The following is a 24,601-nucleotide window of genomic DNA, read 5'->3' on the forward strand; positions in this document are numbered from 1 at the left end:
GGACGTGACGTTTTCGGAAGCGCCGAGAGTCGTCCGCGGGGGAACAGGTGGGGCAGGGTCCCAGCAGTTTGGTGGGGCCCGGTCGCTGAGCGTGATCGGAGTCTGACGGGGAGCGGCCACCGTGAGTGTGGGGCCTGCAGCCTTCTCCTCCCCGCGCCCCCTGCCCGGCCTGTCGCGCGCGAGGCCCCTGACGGCTCCGGTCCCCAGCCTGGCCCAGCGCGTCCCCTCCTACCGCACGCGATAGACGCGAAAACCTTGAATAATCTTGCCCGATGTTGACAGCTTGGGCTTGAGTGCTTTCGAGAAGGGGGCCTCAAGCAGTTGTCAGTGGATCCTTCTCCGCTGTAAACTGCCCCTTCGCTCATTCCTGGTACTTCCTTTCGCCTCCCAGTCATCTTCCCCCGCCTCGGTTTTTTCCGCCACCTTCCCCCCTTATTTGCCGACGCTGCATCTCCTCTTTGGAGTGTTGCTCAGCTTTGTCGTGTGGGGCAGCACTTGCTGGCCTTGGGAAGGGGTTCCATTCTCGACCAAGATCCTCTCCCGAGAGGTAATAAAGAGCAACAAGCTTCTCCAGCTTCAATTAGCTTTGATGGGCTCTGCACTGAGTTTACTGATTAGGCAACTTGGGGAGGTTTTAGATTTGCTAGTGGCTTCTTGAGCCCCTGAAAAGACTCCCACAGGAGGTGGAATGCCACTACATCCCTGGTAGTCCCCACAACTTTTGTACCCTTAGGGTGTTTGAGAAGAAGCTTGGTGGAGGAAGTGTGACCTAGAGATAGAATTGGCCTGGAGAAAACCATCTTTGAGGGAGGGCTTGGAATGGAAAACAACAACAGTGGATAGACAAATGAAACAAATGTGAGGATTTCTGGGCAGATAAGAATCCTGACTGAAGCAAAAGGTCTCTGTTGGCAATGAGTAAGGTTTAAAAGGACCAAATGGGGCCAGTTGACACAGGGCCTTGAATTCCAAAATCTGCTGTAGCTTGTATGTTCTACAGCATGGTGGTTGTGCTATGTCGCTTCAGTCATGTGCGACTTTGTGACCCTATAGACTATAGCCCACCAGGCTCCTTTGTCCATGGGATTCTCCAGGCAAGAATACTGGAGTGGGGGTGCGCTGTAATTCAAGTATGCATCAAATATCCAGAATCTTTTTGGAAGTGATGTAGAGTGATATCTGATTGGAAGAAAGAATCTGATTCTAACAGCAGCAATATCAAGAAAGATTGTAGAGTGACTGCAATCTGAGACCCAGGGAGGGAAAACTCACAGGTTGTTTTTGTTGGTGGTGGTGGTTTGGGTTTTGCCTTTCAAGTTACCTTTGTGTCCTTTTGTTATTCAAAGAGTACTTAGTCTTCGAAGATAGATTTGAGTAAACTGTTTTCTAGATCTGAAATCTTTACCCTGAAATGATGATGTTGTAGATTGACTGGACTAACGGTTTTATGAGCAGAGTCAGGATTATAAATATTCATCCCCCCACCACTTCCCCTCACTAACCTTGTGCTAAAGTGTGAAAAGTTGTAGACAAAGTCCGTTACTCCTCTCAGGTTAAATGATCGACATAAAGTCAGTTAATCATCAGGAAATGTCATTGAGTATTCTCTGCCAGATACTGGGGTGGATGGAAGTGGGTAGCTGGGAGGAGAGATAATGGAAAAAATACAAGATACTGTCCCTCTTTTTATGGTGCCAAGGTCAGGGCCCCCTAATGACAGGGAATGATTAGCGTGAAGAGAGAACTGAACCCCTTGTGGCTCATTATAGTTATACTCTCTGTACCACCTAGTCATGCTACAGGCATGATGGGTTTTTGAGTGTGTCAGTCCTTTCATCCTTGTGAAGTGGGCTTCCTTGAGGGTCTCAGGCTTCTTGTGGGAAAGAGACCTTATTTAATATGAGCAACAGCATGTGGTGTTTTTCTCTTAATTTCTTTGTAAGGTAGAGGTTTGTTGAGATAAACAGTGTACTAGGCTGTGCCGAGGTGACGGGGGCCTTGGTATTGATGCCATCTTTTGTTTGTTTGTTTCAGGACTTGTTGGTCCTCATGTCTGACCATGGAGATGTGAGCCTCCCACCCGAAGACCGGGTGAGGGCTCTCTCCCACAGGGGTAGCACAGTGGAGATAAATGAAGACATTCCACCCCGCCGGTACTTCCGCTCTGGAGTGGAGATTATCCGAATGGCATCTGTTTACTGTGAGGAAGGCAACATTGAATATGCCTTCATCCTCTATAACAAATATATCACGTAAGACACCTCCAGTTTCCTTTTTCTTTTCTGGTGACTGATGCCTCACTCATGCTGCTCTTGTGCTCATTTATTTCTGCTCAGAATTGCTAAAACCAGAGAACTTTACAACATCATTATCATTAATCATTTTTGCTGGCAGCTCCTACATATTAGCTGTTCTTGACATTCGAAGACATGGGTACTGAAAGTGTTGTTTTCATGACTCAGTAGTTTCATGAGTAAGAGACCTAGCTCTTTGGCCTGTGCCCACATGGCCCAGCTGTTAGGCAAGAGAGTTGGTGTTTAAACTATACATGTTTTGTATTGATGAAGATTTTTTCCCATCCCCTCTCTGTTAAGGCAGCCAATCAGAGGATTATTGTTGAGGTTTAGCAGAGCCAAAATTCCTCACCTCTACTTATTTTGTAGCAAATTGAGAGTCTCAGGGAAAAGTTTTTTCTTAACCTTTATCATAATCATGTAAATCATTAAATAATATTGACCACCTACAGTTTGTATAGCTGATAATAAGACCTTTCCCTTGAGTTGCTTAGCCTCTCGCAGCATGACAATTGCTAAAGTCCCAGTGATATTGGAAAAGATGTGTAATTTAGGAAGGGAATAATAATATTAAAAGATCTCATTTGTAATTTCTAGTTTTGTTCTTTCATAATAGTAGGACCTTCAGATAATAATAATTACAGTGTATTTGTATAGCTCTTAAATAGTTCATAGAATATTTCACCTGCATTTATGTCATTTGATCTTCATAGTTCTGCGTGCACTGTGTAGGGCACCTCATCCTTCCATTCTGCACATGAGGAAACACCCTCCAGGTTCAGTGGTAGGCTTTATTCCACAATTTGGAGTGGAAAAACCTGGTTTTTCCAACTCTTAATTCAGGATTCATTTTACAACATAAGTCCTGTTCTTTTTGTTTTCTTTTTGGTGATGTTTCTTGAATTGAAGGTAGTCTTTTGAGATTATAGTCTGGAGACACACTAATTTGGGGTTATTTTTTATTGTTTTTTGAATAGGTAACATGTGCATGTAGTGCAGAATTCAGAAGGCACAAAAGGTATATATATTTAAAAACTAAATTTCCCTACCGCTCCTCTTTTCCCCTAAACCTTTAGTTCCTCTCCCCACAGGCAGTCACTCTTATTAGCTTCTTATATGTTCTTCCAGTGGTGATGGATGCATATTAATTATATGATATTAAGTTTTTGATCACATACTGCTCTAAAGCAGTGTTTATCAACTTTGATGATAGTGACATTTTGGGTTGAACAATACTTTGTTGCACAGGAGTGGCCTGTGCATTGTAGTGTGTTTAGCAGCATCTTTGGTCTTTCTACTTACTAAATCCCAATAGAACCCCTTGCCCCCAAGTTGTGACAACCCAGAATGTCTCCAGATATCACTAATGCTTTCTGAGAGGCAAAACTGCCCCAGCTGAGAGCCAGTACTCTAAAGAAAAGTAGGTGTAAGAGTGGATTGCCTAAAATTCATATTGTAATTTTAGAATGGAGAAAAGGGACTGCTGTGGTTTTTTTAAGTTTATAAGTAGTATCTGTTTCCTCAGAGATGTTGCAGTCCATCCGTACCACAGTGTCCTGTTATGTGGCCTCAATGCTGATAAAGTTTCATAGAATTATAATTACATTTCTCCCTCTTTGCTATTAGGAATTTTTCATTCCTAGGCACAATGGGCGCAAAATTTATTTTCCTGAGACATTTCTTTGGCTATTGTCCTCTTCATTTACTCTGCTGCTGGTAGAACTAGTATATTTCCAGTAATCTTGTAGATAGATCTCTCAGAATGAGGGGCACAGTTCCTTTGTGAAATTATAGTTGAGTAAATGCAATAGAATCATGGAATCACTCTACCAGGTATTTTCTGAAGGGCCTTCTGGGTCTTGTTGTTCCACATAGAAAGTGCTTTGAGGGTGAGGACCATATTCATTCAGCAAATATATATTGTGTGTATCTACTATCTACTTGACAGTACAGTAAGTCCTATGTACATAGTAAATAAAATGGCCCTTGCCCTTATTCTCATGGGAGAAGACAGTATACAGGTAAGCAAAGAAATATATGGTTACAAAATAGGGAAAACGGTTTGGAAGCAACAGAGAAAGTGCTATGACAGAAAATAACCATGGGTATCTAATTAAATAGAGTAACCTCTATCCAAGAATGTAAGATTTAAACTGAGGCCTGAAGGGTGCCATAGAGTTGGTCATTCCAAAAGCATAAAGCAGAGTGTTTAAAACAGATACTACTGTGTATTCAGAAGCTCTCACGTAGGAAAGACCTTAGTGTGTTCTGAGGATTAAAGATCGTTGTGTTCGGAGTGTAGCAAATGAAGAGAGAGAATGACCTCAGATGAAGTTGGAGAGGCAGGCGGGGCCAAATCATGGAGGATCTTAGAGGCCAAGTAAGGAGTTTACATTTTATCTTGAGAGTAATAGAAAGCCACTGAAAACTTTTAAGTGAGGTTGTGACCTAATCTTACTTACGTTTTAGAAATATAAATTTTGGCTGCCATGTAGTAACTGGTGGAGGGAGTGTTAAGAGAAGGCAGTGAGATTAGTTAGGAAACTCTTAACAGCAGTTCAAGAGAGAGGCTGGTGACTTGAAAGAACATGGTAGCCTGGAAAAGAATAGATGGATTTTGTATTCTGGAGATAAGAGTTCAGTTAGTTACTCATAATTTTGGAAAGAAGATGGTATCAAGGTTGACCTCAGTTTTTGCCTTGAGTAACTTAGGATTTCCTGGTCCATTTATTGAGATGGGGAGAGTGGTGTCAAAGGGGGTTGTTGGGTAGTAGGAAGACAAAGAGTTCAGGTGTGGGTTTTTAACATGTTAGGGTGTTAAGTTTAAGTTATCTATGAGATACCCAAGTAGTGATGTCTAGTAGGAGGTTGCGTATAGCAGTCTGAACTCAGAGGAGAGGTCTCTGTTGGAGCAACATGCTCAGGAGTCCTCAACATATAGTTGGTTATGAAGCCATAAGAACTGCTGAGACTGTCTAGTGCAGTGGTTCTTAATCTAGGGTCCGGAAACCCACAGGGATTTGTTGATAGAATTCAGTGTCCATGAACTTGGTTGGGAAAGACTTTTCTTAGTTTTACTAATGTGTAGCTGAAATTTAGCATTTTCTTTAATATTGAATATAGGCTCAAACCACAGTATTATTAGTATTTGTAGTTTTGTCACCAACAGAAATCAAGATATTTTCATATTATGATTGTTGCTGATATCTCAAGATAACATTTATACTTATCACTACTTCAGAATTATAGTACAGTTCTTAAACCCACAACTAGATCTTGTTTTTTAATGTATTAGCAATGCATCAGTAAGTAAGCACATGTCATCATTTTTTAATATTTTGAAAACTGTTACAGTAGAATGGGGCTGTTTGTAATCTTTCATTATTTATATTACATCTTTAAAAAATTATTTTGAGAAGAGTCCATAGGCTTCATTAGAGGCTGGAAGGATCCATGGTGTATTAAAGGAAAAGAGACTTTGATTATGAGACTGTAGAATGAGAAGAAAAGGAGCTTAGGAGAGAGCCCCAAGGTTGGTTAGTGGAGGGAAGGCCAATAGAGGAAACTTGGAAGGAAGTTTTGAGAGACAGGAGGAAATCCATCACTTTGTCCTGGGAGCCAAAAGACGTAAGTAATTGCAGGACAGTGGGCAGCTGTGTCAGGTGGGCAGGGATTTTGGTTTGATGTCATGATGTGATTGGTAATCTTGGTAAGCAGTTTCACTGGAAGTGGGTCGAAAGGTGAATGGGCAATAAGAGTATAGTCCAGAGATTGGCAAACTTTTTCTGTAAAAGGGCCAGATAGTAGATATCTTTGGCTTCACAGGCAAGTTGGTCTCTGTCACAACCTCTGCTTTGTAGTGTGAAAGCAAGTCATAGATAATACATGAATGAATGAGTGAGGCTGTGTTCCAATGAAACTTTATTTACAAAAACAGATGGTGAGCTAGATTTGACCCACTGGCCATAGTTTGCCAAGCCCTAGCATAGACAGCCCTTTGGAGAAGTTGGACCAGAAGTAAAGTGGAAAATTGAAATAATTGAAGGGGGACAAAGAGTACATGAATGTGTTTGTGTCTGTTTTAAGGTGGGAGATGCTAGAGCATATTTTTTGGAAGGGATACTGTGGGGTAGGAAAGGCTAATGGTACAGAAAAGAGATTCAGCATAGACATGAACTCCTAAATAGGCCAGAGGGAGTAGGAGTAGGATTAATAGCACACAGAAACTTAAGTTGATTTTTTTTTTCCTGTGTCTTGTTATTACATTGAGTGATGTGAATATCAGTGTTAACAAGACTGATAAAGGGAGCCTGTCCCTGTATGTGGTGTTCTGCTTATAGGACTGTTTAATGTGATGAACTTGGCCTAGAGAAGAGTCGAGTGAGAGGAGGGGAGAATGTATTACTTAACTTGTTAGATTTGGCTTTTAATTTGGGACATCGTTGGATTGGCTTGACCTGAATCAATAAATGTAGCTACATTTATTTTTCTTGGAGATATCATCAAGACCCTAACTCTTGATTCTGTGAGCTGACAAGCCCTAGGAGTTACAAAAAAACCTTTTAGCTCAGTATTCTTTTTCTGTTTTTCTACTACACTTTACTTGGTATGTTCCTGTCAGTTAACAAGAGCTCACTTTGGCAATTATTACACTGAGGAGGAGAGAGGAGGGTAGGCCTCTTATTTCACCACTCCTCTGCCTCGCCCCCCACTACTGAGTCATTGTTCTAGACCTTTCGTGGATACTTTAATTCAGGATTTTAAAGGGCGTGTTTGTTCTTTTTCCTTGATCAGTTTAGGCATCTTAATGATCTCAAGCACATTTCCCTCCTCAGAGGTTTTCCTTACTGTAGGAATGCTTTTCCTTTTGCAGACCCCAGCATAGAAGAAGGATCTTCAACATATTAAATCAGTACATATTTTCATGGTGAGCACAGACAGTAATCCAGGCAGTGGATTCTTTTACAGCTTTTTATGGTCATTGACTAGGCTACATTGAAGAGAGTTACAGAGGACTTAGGCAGTCCTGTCTGCTGTGTGAGCCTCTTGAAACACAAACCTGCTTTCTGAAAATGGTCTGTCACCTGTGTTGAAAATGTTTACCACCAGGATTGGGGCTTATGGACTGAAGAGGGTTTTCCTCTGTGATCACGCTCACTTTGCTGACTAACTTTTAAGATTGGAAGAAATTAGAGCCCTTAATGCATCCACATTATAGAATTTCTGTTTGACTTTTTAAATTATTTTTACACAAAATTAATACTTGTTCATGATTAAAACAGTTTGTTTTCAAACCATACAGCAAGGGAAATATTAAAGTGAAAAGAAAATGCCCATCTACCAGAGGTAATCACTGTTCTATTTCTTGTGTGTTTATTAAGAAAATATCCCCATGCAAGCACATGGGCTCATGTCTTTATCCTTTTTTCTTAGTGCCTGAATGAGATCATACAACATAGTCTTCTCTACAACTTGCTTTCTTAACAGTCGTATCTTTACATATCAGGACACCGATCCATCATCTCATTCTGCTTTAGGGCTGTTTCTTCTACCTAGAGCAGTCTTATCCTAGATATCTTCACGGCTCGCTCTTCCAGTCCTTACTTAAATGTCACCTTCTCAGTGGTGCCTTCCTTAGCTGCCCTATCTAAAAGCTCAGTCCCTTCCCTGTCACTTATTCCCCTTCCCTATTAATGACTTTTTCCCAGCACTGATTATCTGTATACTCTTTGTTTGGTTTATTGTCTGTTCCCCGACTGTCATGTATACTCTGTGGTGGGGAGGAATTTGTGACTGTGACTTTCACTGCCAAGTCCCCAGCCTTTATAATAATGCCTGACCCCATAGTAGATGCTCAATAAATGTTTTTTGAATGAAAGAGTGAATGATTATGTTGTTTTTCCACATTTGGGTGCACCATAATTTATTAAGTAATCCCCTACTGATGGCAATTTAGGTTTTCAGTTTGCCTTTCTTTTATGAACAATGCTATATTGAATAATCTTATTCATATATTTTTGTATTATTGTAGGATAAATTCATAGAGATGGAATTGTGAGTTTAAATGGTATACACATTTTAAATTTTGAATACTTGTCTCCTACACCCCTTCCTCCCCTAAGGAAAAAGGTATTATCAAATTATAGTTCTGCTAGGAGTGTGTAAGGACACCTGTTTTCTCTATGCTTTTACCTACACTGGTTGTAATCCAGTTTTAAGCCTTTGCCTATCTGATAGATGAGAAACAATGGCTCATCTTAATTTGAATTTCTTTCATTTATAAGTAAAATTGAGTACCATTTTATTTAATTATGTACCTCTTTTATTTACTTTTATGCATATTTTTTCCTTTTGTTCTTTTAGATTGTTTTGTTTGTGTTTTGCCAATGCATCTTTGTTTGCTTATGTACAACTCCTCTCTCTAGACTGCAACCAGATATAACCCAGAGAACAGTATACCTCTGGCCCACAGCTATTCTCTGCCTGGAAAATTTCTAACCCTAGTGTTAACATCTTCCTCTCTTTTTCTTGCTCATATCTTTATTTATTATGATAGTAAAAACAATCGTATATATAGCAGATGTTGGCTATGTGCTAGGCACTGTGCTCAGCACTTTATTTATTTTTAAACTCTGTTTGGTATCATAGCAACCATTTCAGGTAGTACTAGTTTGTCTCTGCATATATAATTTATAGAGAGAGAGCAACTGAGGGATGGTGCTGGAGGTCACACAGCTGGTAGATAAATGGTTAAAACCAGGATTTGAACCTAAGCAGGGTGGCTCCAGAGCCTGCCCTCCTAACCATTAAACTCTCTTGCCTCCACTGTGGGCAGTGGGTTGTGTTATTCATTCTGTTTTCAGGAGACCCTTCTGCCCATATATCCCTGTTCAGAAAATTGACTACAGTTACTGAAACACGAGAAAGGTGTTCATGTTCAGGTCTGGAAGTTTTATAAACTCGTTTTATTTATTTATTTTGGCTGTGCTGGGTCTTCGTTGCTATAAACGGGCTACTCTCTAGTTGTGGTGCAGCCTTCTCATTGCAGTGGTTTCTCTTGTTGGAAAGCACAAGCTCAGTAGTTGTGGTTCATAGGCTTAGTAGCTCCACAGCATGTGGGATCTTAGACCAGGGATCAAACCCATGTCCCCTGCATTGGCAGGTGGATTCCTAACTACCAGACCACCAGGGAAATCCTTTATGAACTAGTTTTCATTACATGGTTCAAAATCAAAATAATTTTTTTAAAAAAGGTATATAGATTTTTCACTTCCACTCTTGCCTCATGCACTCTATTTCCCCTGCTCTCTACTTTTGTTAGTTTCTGTATATACTTCCTGTGTTACTGTATATACTTCTAAGCAGAATCTGGAATCAGCCTGCTGGCACTGAATTCTGAGCCCTCCGCTTCTGGCTGTGACAAGTTACTGAACTTCTGTTTGTCTTCACCATCCCCAAGTAGACATCATAAATGTTAGAGCTCATGAATTGATTGTTTATTTTTTCCCATTGAGCTTTACAGTCAAGGACAAGAATTGAAAGAAGAAATCTAGCGCTGACGTTTCTCTAAGCAGTTTTCATCGGAGACCATAATGCAAATATTACACATAATGCACATGTGCACATATTACACGTTACACATGTAATGTTCACATATAACACATACACTCTCTGAGCATCCCAGTGCTTACTCTGGTGCAAGGATTATTCTTCTACAAAGGAACATGAATCCCAAAGAAAATAAGCCAACATCAAAGATCACACAGAGCTAGGAGTAGTAATAGAACGTGGGTTTTCTCTTAGCCTCTTGCCCTTGGCTGCCAAACTGTTCACTGAAGAATGCTTTGTGACAGAGGGCTTTTCCTTTGGAAGCCTGTTACTGTCACAACCAGAAAAGAATTTCTTTGGAGGCGTATTTTTGGGCACAGGCTAGGATTTTCTCCCCTCCATAGTTTTTGTTATAGGCGTCTGGTGCTGCTGCACGCCTGAGTTGGGAGAAGAGCAATTCTGTGGCTCTTTACAGGGCTGAGGGTGAGTGGGGAGGTGGCCTGTTACCCATGCATACCTGGAAACCTGTCAGATAGCCACTGCAGGGTAAGGGAGTTGCATTGCTTCAGAGTCTTTTGGACATTTGCCTGTCTTCTTTGCATCGCCATCAATCTGTTCTGTTCCCTTAGGCTCTTTATTGAGAAACTACCAAAGCATCGAGATTACAAATCGGCTGTCATTCCTGAAAAAAAAGACACAGTAAAGGTGGGTCTTCACTTTCACTCTTGCCCATCTAAAAGCTTCAAAGAGGCACAGACTAACTTCCAGATATAAGTAGCAGAGTCTGCATCTGAATGTCAAATCCTGCAAATAGGAGATAAGGCCATTTCAGTAGATCAGTTATGAAATACCAGGTATGGTATGGCAGGGGTAATTTAAATTACATTATTTAAATGTTTTTAGAAGTGTTGTTGCCATTGCCAGCTTGACTTAAGTCTTTTTACTTTTCTACTTAATTGGCGACCGTTGTCCTAACTCTCAGATTTTGATTTTGTATCCCAGAAATTAAAGGAGATTGCATTTCCCAAAGCAGAAGAACTCAAGGCAGAACTGTTAAAACGATATACCAAAGAATATTTAGAATATAATGAAGAAAAAGTGAGTATGTATTAGCAAAAATAGGAAGAAGTTATTTTGGTTTCTTAGGCTGTGCTCTAGGAATCTGGTAGGTACTTCAGCGGATCTTGTGATTTCACTGTGATATTTTATATTTTTGGCAAAATCCAGAAAAAAGTGTTGAGGCTGACGATTCTAGTACAGATTAACCTCTTGATCTAAGAGGATGACTTGAGAGACAGAAAACCTATTGCTTGTCTGTTATGTCTAGAGCTAGAACCTAAGAACAAAGAAATTTCTCACTAAAGTAATGGGTTTTTAGATCAGAGAATTTGGGGATTTGATTCACATTTGATTATATCCAAAACAGGTTATACCTGTTTATAATAATCAAATTTTTTCAAGCTGTTAATATTTTCAAATGAGTTCTTGTTGGGAAGAGTCAGTTAAAACATGTGAGAATCTCTGAGGCAGTGTCACTGGTCTGTGTCAGGTCTGCAAGCACTTCCGCATTCTTTTGTACACTCTACTGAACTCTATTCTGGACTCTGATGTTGAAAATCAGCTGAGAGATAAACAGCTGTATATTTCTAAGGTACCTAGTGACTGAAAATCTTCAGGAAGGAAACTGTTACTTGATGTTTCTTAATAGTTTAAAATGTCACTCTGTATTTTACTAATCACCAGAAGAATTTCAGAGGCTTCATTCAGGGTTAAAATTCAATACAGGCCCCCTACATGGCATTTATAAGTTTGGATCTGGTTCTTTTTCACAGCCCTACTTGGGATACAGAATGTATACATGGCACACCTAGAGACTAAAATTGTATATGATATGCATGTGCAGGCAATATGTTGCACTGAGATTTTGGTAAAGAAGAAAATACATTAGTTAGAGTTATTGAGAAAGGGTACTGAGAGGATCAGGACTTTAACTGTCCTTGAAGAATAGGTGTATGGTGGTTAGATCGATGGAGGGGTAACTGTTCTGTGGGTGTAGAGGCACTGAGGGAAGCATGAATTCTGTGTTTGGAAATCAGGCCAGAACAGGAGTACATTTGGGGGCAGTCTCCCTGCTAAAAAGCTTTGTCCTCCTAAGGTGTGAAGTTACTTGAGTGTAAAGTGTTCGTGTTAACTCCTATTTGTGCTTTGTAGAAGAAGGAAGCGGAAGCATTTGCCCGAAATGTAGCCATGCAGGAAGAGCTGGAAAAGGAAAGGCAGAGGGTGGCGCAGCAGAAGCAGCAGCAGTTGGAGCAGGAGCAGTTCCATGCCTTCGAGGAGATGATCCGGAACCAGGAGCTGGAAAAGGAGCGACTGAAGATTGTACAGGAGTTTGGGAAGGTGGACCCTGGCCTGGGTGGCCCACTGGTACCTGACTTGGAGAAGCCCTCCCTAGATGTGTTCCCCACAGTGCCTGTTATATCCACACAGCCTTCAGACTGTAATACAACTGTGAGGCTTGCCAAGCCACCAGTAGTGGACAGATCCTTGAAACCTGGAGCATTGAACAACTTGGAAGGTAGTGAATTGATTTGCTCGAATCCTCTTCCATCTCAGCTGCAGCCAAATAGGATGTCATTCCGAGGGATTCAGTGTACGACTACCTCCGTGATCCCACTCATTAGGCTCTGGTCACAGAAATCCATTTGATCAATATTATCATACTGTGTTCTATTACAGCTGTAATGTAAAGTGGCCTTTGCTTAAGCCATATAATTTACCTGGGCTAGGTTGATTTTCTGAAGATCTGATAAAATCCTTGAAAGTCAGACTCTCAGCTTTTAAGGGTTATATACAGATTTGAAATGTTCAGTGAACTAGAGACCACTGTTAACCTTTTGTAAAGGAAATTTGAGATTTATAGTAACACTTTAAAATTCAACAACTGACTTAAAAATAAAAGCTACTGAACTGTGTTTGCCTTGCAAATATTCCTAATTGGTACGGAGCTTAGTCAAGGTAAATAGTCTGTGTAGTCAGTGGTAATTCAGTCTAGCCATAAAAACTATTGAGTCTTTCCTCCTGTCACCAATGAATGGCTACCCGAGAAAAGAACAGTAGCAGCAAAATGATGAGTATGCCTTGATGATTAGAATAGATATTTTTGTTAGGAATTGTCTTTCAAGTAATCATGTAAGGAATTCAGCTTTGCAGAAGATCTACTTAAAGGACACGGTAAGAGTAGGCAAGAGGTGTGAGACTCTGAAGCTTTCAAGATTTCTCCCCATGTACTCGGCAGCGTTGCCTCTCACTGTTATTCCTGAATAGCTCAGAAACTTAAGTAGTAGTTTCTCTTTGTCTTCACTTGAATGATTAAAGCCTCTTCTCTTTTCTTGAAACAACATACTCCCAATGGCTGTGGTCAGAGGTTGGAGAAGAGCCTTTGAGCCCTTTCTCTTCTGCCATTAGGATGAGATCCCCACTTACTGCCTGCAGTTGGAGGGACCCCAGTGATTTGGCATTGCTCTCCTAGGGCTGCCAACTCTTGAGGTCTGCTTGGGGAGGCTGTGCCCCATGTCTTAGGCTTTTTTCTTTCTCCCTCACAGCTCCTACAATCGATGGACTGCGCCACGTGGTGGTACCCGGGAAGCTCTGCCCGCAGTTCCTCCACTTGGCCAGTGCCAACACTGCCCGGGGAGTGGAGACATGTGGAATCCTCTGTGGAAAACTGGTAAAAAAAAAAAAAAAAAGAAAGAAAGAAAGAAACCAACAGATGCTTTCTAGAGCCTAGACTGTTTCTTCACCCTTGGCCTCCTGTGCCTCTCAGAGAAGATACCCAGGGTCAGTTACTCTTTGTACGGATCCCTCTGCTGAAGGAGCCATGGGCAGCAAAATGCAGTGTCACCTTGAATTTAGTGACCCTGGATTTGATTGATTTTCAGAGTCCCTTGAATTTAACTGAGTATTTTAATGCTTGTAATAAGAAATGCTTAATTCTAAACTTGGTAGGAAGATCCTGTGTTCAGCTTTTGAACACCTGCTTTATGGTAGATCATCAGAATATGAAATATGTAAGGCAGATAGCATCTGTCCACAAAAAGTACCCAAGCACTTTAGAGAGATGGGAGATATACACCAAAAGATAGTTTGCTGACTAGCATGTACAATAAAAGCACTAGAAATTATGGGGAAAGAAGGATCATTCAATGGAGGTGCTTAAAGAACTCATTACTAACTGCTGAATAAATGAATGAGTAAAGTGGAACAGACTTAAACTGAACCTTAAAGGTTGGGAAGGGCTTAGAGAAACAGTAAAAGGGAACTACTCTAGACATGAATAAGGGAAGAGAAACGGTGCTATACCCAGAGCTGCTTAAGAGTCATGAGTAGACCTGTTTGGCTGCAGCAGGAAATTCCCACAGGGCCGTGAGCATCTTGGCCTTGCAGAGGGTCCCAGGCAGTGTACTTGGGCAGTAAGAGTTGTGAGCGAGACTGACATGAGGAACTCACCTCATGAAGAAGACTCAGGCTGGGAGAAGGGCCTTTGCTTGTATGGAAGTTTAACTTTCCACTGCTGTGACAGAGAGGGTTGCCTAAGTACTGGGGAATTGTGACGAGCTGTTTTCTAATTTGACAGATGAGGAACGAGTTTACCATTACCCATGTTCTCATCCCCAAGCAAAGCGCTGGGTCTGATTATTGCAACACTGAGAATGAAGAAGAGCTTTTCCTCATACAGGATCAGCAGGGTCTCATCACACTGGGCTGGATTCATGTAAGCAGTTCTGAGCCCTTCGGGGGTTCGTCTCCTCACATGGTGTTATAGACGCACTGATTATTCTTTTATTGAAGCAGAGTGAATTGTATCCAGACTGTTTAGATGGTTGTATTTCCCTCTGTTGGCTACAGACTTGACTTCCTTAGCATACTTAACTGCTTACACTCCAGTATTGATTTCTGGGAGCTCCTTGGGGCTTTTCATTTCTAAAAGATGTTATTATTTATTATATTTTTAAGAGATTTATTTATTTACTTTTGACTGTGCTGGATCTTCATCGCTGCACACAGGCTTTCTTTAGTTATGGTGCATGGACTTCTCACTGTGGTGGCTTCTCTTGTTGTGGAGCATGGGCACTAGATACATGAGCTTCAGTGGTAGCAGCACTCAAGCTCAGTAGTTGTGGCACACAGGCTTAGTTGCGCTGCAGGTCTTCCCAGATCTGGGATCGAACCCATCTCCCCTGCATTGGCAGGCAGATTCTTCCACTGGACCACCGGGGAATCCCAGGACTTTTTAATTAAAATAGTTTTTTAATAGAAATGAAATTCTTCCTCTAGAGTCCCGATTTCCATGTGAGCATGAATGTTGATAGGATGCTAGCTGAGAGTGTATGTGAGCCTTGACCGCAGAGGTTATGCCTTACTTCATACAAATGATGTTCCTGAAAGGTGTACAAATCAAAATATTTAAAATGAACCAAGGAAGTTAATTCAGATACTTGCATTTCATCTTTCTTAAAACAACCTATGAAAGAAAGTGAAAATGTTAGTTGCTCAGTCGTGTCTGACTCTTTGCAAACCCATGGACTGTAGCCTGCCAGACTCTTCTGTCCATGGAATTCTTCAGGTGCAAATACTGGAGTGGGTAGCCATTCCCTTCTCCAGGGTATCTTCCCGACTCAGGGATTGAACCCAGGTCTCCTGCATTGCAGGCAGATTCTTTACCATTTGAGCCACCAGGGAAGCCCAAAACAACCTATGCCTTTATGTAATTCAGGAGGGCTGTCAAAATAGAAAATTTTTAAGTATCTGCATATCCTAACAGTCTTCTGGTAATATTCAGGTAAAATATAATTCCATCCCGAAAGATTACATTTTAATTTTTCTTTTTATTCTTTTTCAACCCCTCATTCTCATAGGCCAAGCTGTTTTTTACATTGTGTGACAGAGTTCCACACAAACAAGGCAGCTTATTTCTGGATTTGGGAAAATTGCACATACTTGTATATTGGCATTGGGGAAATACTGACTTGTGAGGCAGTCCCATGTGCCTCTGTCCTTTTGTAAATATTTGCCTTCTATTGTGTGTCCCCCATTATAGATAAATGGGGGATAGAAAACCCGTGTCTTATCCACCAGGGGATACAATTTGAGTAAGATATGTTTTTAGTCTAATAGAGGAGATTGACATATAGACAAGTCGTTAACTCCTTATGTGAAGCAGAATGTGCCTAGTGCCTTAAGAGATGCCATGTGGAGTTTAGAGGAGGGAAGGATCGCAGCTGGCATGATGTACTAGATTTGCGGCAGGGTGGGCCAAGGGAGACTTGCATATGAAGGGGACAACAGTGAAATAGGCAGACTGGAATCCTGGAGCATTGAGTGGTCCAGTTTTCTGGGGCTTAGAGTTCATATCAGGAAACAGTGATAGATAAGTTTTCACATAATACATTAGGAGTGGTATTTTGGGTGGACAGGCTGGATAGTTGCTTTTTAGTGAGTAGGATGAGGCAGGGAGTTCATTTAAGACGTTAATGTGATGATTAAAATGTAATAATGAAGAGAGCCAGGGTGATGGCAGTGCATTTGGGAAAGAAAGAGACAAATGTAGAATTTCAGAGGATGTGGGGAATGAGTCAGAGAGGATGATGAGTAAATGTGATGACTTAGAAATTTCAGGCCTGACTCATGGGAGTGGCAATGATCAATCATCTCATAAGGAGAAACAGAGGTGCCAGCAAGAGAACTTACTTGGAAGTGGGGCAGATGTTGTCTTCAGTTCTAAGTATATTGAATTTAAGATACTGGTAAGACATTGGGCTTCCCTGGTGGCTCAGGTGGTAAAGAATCTGCCTGCAATGTGGGAGACCTGGGTTTGATCCCTGAGTCGGGAAGGTCCCCTGGGGAAGGGAATGGCAACCCACTCCTGTATTCTTGCCTGGAGAATCCCATGGACAGAGGAGCCTGGAGGGCTATAGTCCATGGGGTCGCAGAGAGTCAGACAAGACTGACTTTCACTTTTTTCTTTTTCAAGGCATTGTATCGGTAGAGGTAGTTATCAGGTAATTTGAACTTGGAAACAAGGTCAAGGTGGGAAAGAGAACCAGGAGACCTCTACGTAGAGCTGACCTTGGAGGCTATGGAACTGGGGGAGGGTGGAGAACAAGAAGAAATTAACTTTCAGCTGAAGGCCAGGCCACCTAGGGGAGCATAGGGAGTAGTTAGTCATGAAGCACAGAGATATCAGAGAAAGGTGAGGTAGTGTTGAGACATAGGTGCCAAAGGAGGAGGAACATCTCAGAAAGAAACTTCAGGATATTCACTGTGTCACATGCTGCACAGAGCTCCAGAATGATGAATACTTGTATGAGCTGATTGGACTTGCTGAGTCATTGATGACCTCAGTTTAGTGGGTTTTAAACAGTGGTGGGAGTACATTTAAAAGGTTTAAGAAGTAATGGGTATTGAGGTTGTGGTGATAGTGAAATGTACACTATTTTTTGAAGAGCTTAGCACACTAACTAGAGGAAAGGAAAGAGATTGAATAGTGGCTTAAGGAATAGCCAGGTTGAGAGAAAGTTTGCTTGATGTATGGTTTGGTGTGTGAAAATGTGTTGCTTTTATTTTTATTTTCTTGAAACCTTTATATTTGAAATATATATAAGAAAGTATTATATAAACTAAATGTACACTTTAATGAATCATTAAACAAACATATATGTGTACACATTACCTAGGTTAAGAAATAGAACATTGCCAGAAACATACTCCTACCCCATGCTCCTGCCCAGTCACCCTTCCTCTCTGGTACAGGTAATCCCTCTCTTGATTTCTTTTGAAATTCTTTGCTTTCTTTATAGCTTTACCACCTTAGTGTGTGTCCCTAAACTCAATAGTTTACTTTTTCCTGGTTTTGAACTTTACATGCATGCGTGTGTGCTCAGTCACGTCCAATTCTTTGTGACCCCCATGGACTGTAACCCACCAGGCTCTTCTGTCCATGGGCTCCTCCTAGCAAGAATACTGCAGTGGTTTGCCATTTCCTTCTCCAGGGATCTTTCTGAACCTGTGTGCCACCAGGGAAGCCCTTTTGAACTTTACTTAAATAGAATTATATAATATGTGTTCTTTTGTATTCAGCTTCTTTTGCTCAGTGTCTTTAAGGTTCATCTGCATTCTTGTGTATAGTTGTCTGAGCATGTTTTTAAGCCCAGTGAGTGGGTGGAATATAGTGGAACCTGTGAATGAGATGTAAAAGGACAGGAGAGACAAAATAATGTGGAGGTAGGAAGGAATTAAGTCAAAAGTACAAAGAGGATGTCATCTTCATATTAGGGAGAAAACACTCCTCGACAACAGAATTGAAGGAAGAAAGTTACAGAGAGATTTTCAAGGTTATAATTGGAGGTTTTGAGGGAACTCATTTATTTATTTATTTTTTTAATTTTAAATTAGTTAATTTATCTATTTTTTAACTTTACAATATTGCATTGGTTTTGCCATACATTGACATGAATCCACCATGGGTGTACATGTTTTCCCCTTCCAAAACCACCCCCCCACCTCCCTCCCCATCCCATCCCTCCGGGTCATCCCAGTGCACCAGCCCCGAGCGCCCTGTATCATGCATCGAACCTGGAGAGGTGATTCGTTTCACATATGATAATTTATATCTTTCAATAAGGTTGAAGTCTAGGTCCATTGCCCGGCAGGAGGAGACAGGAGAGTTTAAGAACTGGACAAGAAGAGGGAAAGTTGGGAATAATTACTGCTTAGACTTTAGGTACATCTTAGCCACAAGTGAGTAAAAGTATTTTTAATATCAGTGAGGGCCTAGCTAGGAAGAAATTTAGAACTTAAATTGATAGTATTCCAGCTTTTTTTCCCCCATGATATTTCTGTACTATTTCTTCCTAACTTGGGATTAAAAGCAAACCAAAACAGACTGTAATGTTTGCTCAGATCTTAGAGTTGGCAAGAGGAGAATACAAAAGGTCCATTCTCCCTTCTGTACCATGCCAGCTATGAATCAGGTTCCTGGTCAAAAACTTTGAATTTTTTTGACTGTGCTGGGTCTTCATTGTTGTGCAGGCTCTTCTCTAGATGTGGCGAGCAGGGGCTGCCCTCTGGTTGCAGCACGTGGGCTTCTGACAGCAGCGGCTTCACTTGTAGTTGCTGCATGTGGGCTCAGTAGTTTCGGCTGCCAGACCCTGGGCACAGACTCGGTAGTTTTGGTGCATGGGCTTAATTGCATGTGGGATCTTCCCAGAACAGTGATTGAACCCACTACTCCTGCATTGGCAGGCAGATTCTTTACCATTGAGCCACCAGGAAGCCCCCACTCGTCAAAAACTTTGTATGATCCTGTTTATCACCAACTATTGTGTAACCCCCAACTCAGTATTCAAGGCACTCCTTCACCTTGTCTTAGCCCTGTCTTAGCTGGCATTGTTCTTTGTGGACACTCTGCTCATCTGAACACCCAGGCTGCCCTCAGCATTCGCTTTCCTCACTCATTTCTGTTCCTTTGGTGTATTGTTTTGTTTTTGTTTTTTTGTCTTTGTTTTTTTCATAAAAATGTCTCCAGCATGTGGGCACAGTGGGCATAACTTTTTTTCAAGAAACTCAACTATGAAGGGAAGGAGAGAAGGCATAGTAGTTAGAGGAGAGCAGAGGCTCAAACAAGATTTTTTGTTTTACAGTTATTTATTGAGGCCCTACTATATGTCTTTATATCGTCTTTCTAGCTAACCCAACTTTAGATTGGAGACCTTCATCAACTTGTGTAGACCTTGTTTGTTCTCAGTTAAAATTTCAAGCTCTAACCATGGGATGAAAGGTGTTGATACAGGCCATATGTTCCTAAAAGCCTATGGGATCGTATTCTTATTGGTAGAAACTGTTTCTCCCTTGTCATAAAAGTCCTTTCCTGCCCCGTGCAGACGTCTGTGTGGATTTGCTGTCAGTACTCAGCTAACTTGTTCCTGTGTTGTAGACTTCTTCCACAGTGAGCTGGTCATAGCGTTTTGTGCAGTCATGCTTCTCGGATGAGGCTACGCATAAGAATTATTTAATGAGCTTTAAAAAAATATTTTTTTCCTTCTCAGGATGGATATTTCCAGGGTGGGGTGCAGGAACTTGTGCTTTTGACAAGTTCCCTTAGGAGCTTCATTTTTTGCACAACAGAGTTAAAAATACTGGTCAAGTGCACATATTTATTTTCTGCGCTTTTAAGTCAGTAAAGATTGGTGTTCTTTTTGAGTCATATTTGGTCTTTTCTTTTTCCATCCTCGTTATCTAACACCATACCCCCTCTGAGATAAGTCATTATATAGTGTTCATTTGTATACAAAGACAGTGTTCAATAAAACATTAAATAACGGGAATTTCAGTGGTTAGGACTTGGCGCTTTCAGTGCCATGGCCCAGGTTCCCTCCCTAGTTGAGGAACTAAAATCCCACAAGCCATGCGGCACAGCCAAAAAAACAAAATTAAATAACTGAGAACAAATGAGATAAACTGAATGAAATTTATATGGTGCTTTAACTGATTACTTTCAAATTTCAACAACTTGGTCTTCTTCTCAGATGAGACAGGGTCCTTGTGGTTTAACCAGCCTCTGAAATCCCAGTCACGCTCTGCGTCTCATATCCTTGAATGATATGCTTTAACCACAGGACAGCTTTTGCCACTTTTGCCTATGGAGCCCCTGACTTGTGCCTGACTTTTAAACCCCTTTGTCAGGAAGAAGAATCATTCATCTGTGATTTGTTAAGTCCTTGACTTCTACCAGGTTGAAGTATTGGGTAGCATATACCATCTGTTCCAGTATGGATGACTTTCCATTGTGTTGAGAGAGCTTGTGAGGAGCCAGATAGATCTTGATGGTCAATTAGAAATTATGAGTCTGCACACGCTCATGTTAAATTACATTTGTTTACAATGCAGGGAAGGAAGTTCATTGCTTATTAGGAACTTCAGGCATATTCCTCATGGCTGCTAATGGCTTTTATATTTAAGGAGATCATGGCAAGTTATTGAGAATTATTTGGCTCTGCCTTCCTTCATGGGGGGCTTCCCTGGTGGCTCAGATGGTAAAGAATCTGCCTACAGTGTGGGAGACCCAGGTTTGATCCCTGGGTCAGGAAGATCCCTTGGAGAAGGGCATGACAACCCACTCCAGTATTCTTGCCTGGAGAATTCCATGGACCAAGGAGCCTGGCAGGCTGCAGTCCATGGGGTTGCAAAGAGTTGGGCATGACTGAGCAGCTAACACTTCACTTTCCTCATGGGCCAGGCTTGCCTGTGTATTCTCACTGAGGCTTTTTTTTTCTCTTCTCAGACTCATCCCACGCAGACAGCCTTCCTCTCCAGTGTTGACCTACACACTCACTGCTCGTACCAGATGATGTTGCCAGAATCGATAGCCATTGTTTGTTCCCCCAAATTCCAGGAGTAAGTACCTAGGGTGTGGTTCAGGGGAAAAGCCTCAGAGGAAATGTTCTGCATTCTTAAGACCTTGTTCTCTATCTAATATATAGATTGTGGTATTTGATTGGCTTTTCTAAAGGGCTTCCTTTTAAGTCCTGTAGCCTGATAAACCTACTCTGCTTGTTTATAAAAGTATCCAAGCAATAGTGTAGGTGCTTTTATAAGAAAAAGATGTAAGAAATTTTAAGTGTTTGACTTGAAGCAGTAGGAATTTCAAGAGATTGATGTCAGATTAGAGAATTTCAGTATCCAACAGATTATCGCTGAAAATTAACTTTTTCATTTTAACCCCTGTTATTTACTATGAATTCTCCCAGTAAAACTGATGTGGTGGCAGTGATGAATCACTCTCTGATTCATTCACCAGAGAAGAGATCTGTGGGCCAGCAGACTTTTGAAGGTGTCTCAAAATGAGTTTTGCCCTGCCTGGTGTGTGTGTGATTGAGGGGGAAACCTTTGCTTGATTCTGGACCTGCTTTTTCTTATTTCAGAACTGGATTCTTTAGACTCACTGACCATGGACTAGAGGAGATTTCTTCCTGTCGCCAGAAAGGATTTCATCCCCACAGCAAGGATCCACCCCTCTTCTGTGTATGTATCCCTGTAGAGGAAACTGGAGCTACACATTAACCAGGGAGCACAGTCAGAGCTGATGCGGCACAGTGTCCTTCACGACCCACACAGAAGATCAGCCTTGTCACTAATTTTTCTAAATCTTCCCACAAAGACATGTGTGGGAAGCAGCGTGGAGCAAGAAGGGGTTTGAGTCTTAGCTCTGCTACTTAAGGGTTGTGATCAAATTATTTAACCTTCCTGGGCCTCAGCTTTCTCACCTATAAATGGAGATGATGATGATAGTAATAATAATATATACTTTTATAGGGTTGTGGACAAGATTAAATGAAAGTACCAAGTGCAGTAGCTTGCTTATTAAACATTAGGTTTTTTCCTGCATCATCATCAGTTTGCTAAGCCTGCATTTCAATAAGAGATTTGAATTCAAAAGAAAAAAGCCATTTAAGATAGGTAAAGTATATTTAATTTTGGAATTTTGCTTTTAATTTGATTTTAGGTAATAGAGATTTTTATGACCTTCTTAGAAAATTTTTCCCCCAAGTAGTAAAAGTTGTGGATTTTTGGTAAATTCACAGTGGTAAAAAGCTGTGGATAGAAAGTTGTAGTTGCTGATAAGTACGTTGCAGTTTTCTCCTCAAATCTAATGAGATAGTATTGCCTCACTCCATGCTGGCCATGGAATATTATTATTTCTTTTGGGTTCACTGAAAAGAAACTAATGTGGAAAAGGGACTCCAGAGCCTTGGCACATAAAAGAGACTGGGGATGTTTAGGAGGGAGCCCCAGGGAGCATCCGAGAGCTGACTGTAAGTATCAGAAGAGCTGTTGTATAAAAAGGTCTCAGAACTAAAGCTTAAGACCCTGTGCAGTGCCAGTTTTCAGCTGAGTATGAGAAAGAAATTTCTGACAGATTTGCTAACAAATAGGGAAGTCTGCCTTGGAATGTAATAAATGTCTAGGTACCAGGACGTTGAAACTGACTGCACAATCCCCCCGAAGTGCCTAGGCTTTCAGTTAGGATGACCCCTTGCACATGCCAAGAGGGAGTATTCCCCTTGAGAGAAAAGGTGTACTTTATTTTCTGATTGACAGAATGACCCAGCATACTGCAATTAATTCAGCAGTTATTTAAAATAAATGTATATTTTATAAATGACTCTAGAATATACATACCTTTGAAGAATAAATGGAGCTATATAGGTCCATATTGATTCAGACTACAGGCTATTGATTCTGGATTGGTGGAAATAATAATTCCCAGACCCTTTACCATAATTGCCACTTAAATAACAGTCTGGCTGCCAGCCTGGGAACCACTAGCCAGAATGAGCATTTTAAGTATTTAGGCATTTGAAAGATGACTTTTCTGAATTTTCCAGGACTTTCCCTTTCTTTCTGTTTCCCTATTGCAGAGCTGCAATCACGTGACTGTTGTGGACAGAGCTGTGACCATCACAGACCTTCGATGAGAGTTTGACTAAGACGCCTCCCAAGAATTCTAAAACCATATCAGTGTACTGTAGCCCCTTAATTTAAACTTTCCAGAAAGCTCTGGAAGCTTTTTAAAACAATAGAAAGTATCACCCAGGGGAGAACTGATTTTCTATTTCTGGTTTGAGAAGAAATAATCAAGTATGTTTTTTAGGCACATCTGGAAAATAGCGTGGTCATGCTAAAGCAACTTTTCAGTCTGCCTGTAACTAAAAAATTAAGTTGAAAAACTGTGTAATGAAGACTCACATGTGCTTTGTTCAAGATTCACCAATTATTAACATTTTTTCCCTGTCATGTATCCTTCTAATTTCTTTGCCAGCTTGTTTATTGTTTACCTTTGGACTAATGAAGAGCATCTATGCAGAAGTTGGGAAGCCATTTAAAAAATCTTTGGGTTTTTCTGTGGTTTATGGCAAGATTAATGAAGCTTATTATAAGGCTGAAGGTCAGCTTGCTATGTCTGACCAGATGGTGAGGCTCAAAAACCCTAAAGAATGATTTTGTCAGAAATTATTGTTATTTAACAAATATTTCAGGATATTTTTTCTTCTACAATAAAATAACAATTAACTTATATATATATATATATATATGTTGTGTGTGTGTGTGCGCTCTAGAATGATCTGTTGAATCAAGCATTGTCTAGACAGACAGGTTAACTAAAACGTCTGGTTATTTGGGGAAAGGTGATGGAAAAATAGAACTTTGAGATGTGTCAACATTGCAGGTATGTCCCAGTTCACTTTAAATTGTTCAGTCCTTTCATTCTGCCTCTTGCCATCTTCCAGAGGTGTGAAGTCATCTTTGTTCTTTTGGTGCTATCTCAAGTGGGTCATCCATTCACTTCCTCCTTATGCCCTAAAATCTTTCAGCTGAAGATAATAGTGGCTTTATTTGGAGTACCAGCTTACACTCCAAATAAATGATTATATTCCCATGCCACCACACCCTACTGGCTTTATTGTGTTGGTTATTCCTTTCTGACTTAAGCAACATCTAGGGAGATGTTTGAAGCTGTAGCTGATTCTGTATTTTTCCTATGAGCTGAGCCCAGTGTTCTAAGGTGTCCTAGAAATTAATGGTATTGTTTGTGTCCCCTCAGAGGGCAGAATAAATACCTTGGATAGGAGAATGATTTCTTTTTGTATCAAAATTCTGTGGGGAAAAAATTTACAACTGTATGAAGTTTTGCTTCATTTTAA

General features: G+C 40.9%; 1 protein-coding gene across 8 annotated transcripts; it reads left to right on the plus strand.

Annotated features, from left to right (window-relative positions):
• On the plus strand, positions 1-23,973 carry STAMBP (STAM binding protein). 8 transcript variants are annotated; one of them, XM_081483077.1, is made up of 10 exons: positions 1-547; positions 2,035-2,252; positions 10,472-10,547; positions 10,845-10,940; positions 12,054-12,420; positions 13,445-13,569; positions 14,476-14,613; positions 21,181-21,293; positions 21,821-21,920; positions 23,318-23,973. In XM_081483077.1, exons 2-10 carry the CDS (start codon positions 2,050-2,052, stop codon positions 23,372-23,374), a joined length of 1,275 nt encoding a protein of 424 aa, XP_081339203.1. In that variant the 5' UTR covers positions 1-547; positions 2,035-2,049; the 3' UTR covers positions 23,375-23,973. The 8 variants fall into 8 exon arrangements, with proteins under 8 accessions (XP_081339203.1, XP_081339208.1, XP_081339204.1 ...); XM_081483082.1 differs by having other exon boundaries at positions 12,054-12,417; XM_081483078.1 differs by having other exon boundaries at positions 1-370.
• Positions 23,974-24,601: the final 628 nt, after the last annotated feature.

The sequence above is a fragment of the Giraffa tippelskirchi genome, chromosome 4 (assembly GCF_054371585.1).
Source record: "Giraffa tippelskirchi isolate mGirTip1 chromosome 4, T2T-mGirTip1v1.2.pri, whole genome shotgun sequence".
NCBI lineage: Eukaryota > Metazoa > Chordata > Mammalia > Artiodactyla > Giraffidae > Giraffa > Giraffa tippelskirchi.

Bases quoted from the DNA above. Each gene is read 5' to 3' on its own strand.
- STAMBP (XM_081483077.1), top strand. From the start codon at position 2,050: ATGTCTGACCATGGAGATGTGAGCCTCCCACCCGAAGACCGGGTGAGG. The intron at 10,941-12,053 runs GTGAGTATGTAT...TGTGCTTTGTAG, and splicing joins TAGAATATAATGAAGAAAAA to AAGAAGGAAGCGGAAGCATT. The intron at 21,921-23,317 runs GTATGTATCCCT...TCCCTATTGCAG, and splicing joins AGGATCCACCCCTCTTCTGT to AGCTGCAATCACGTGACTGT.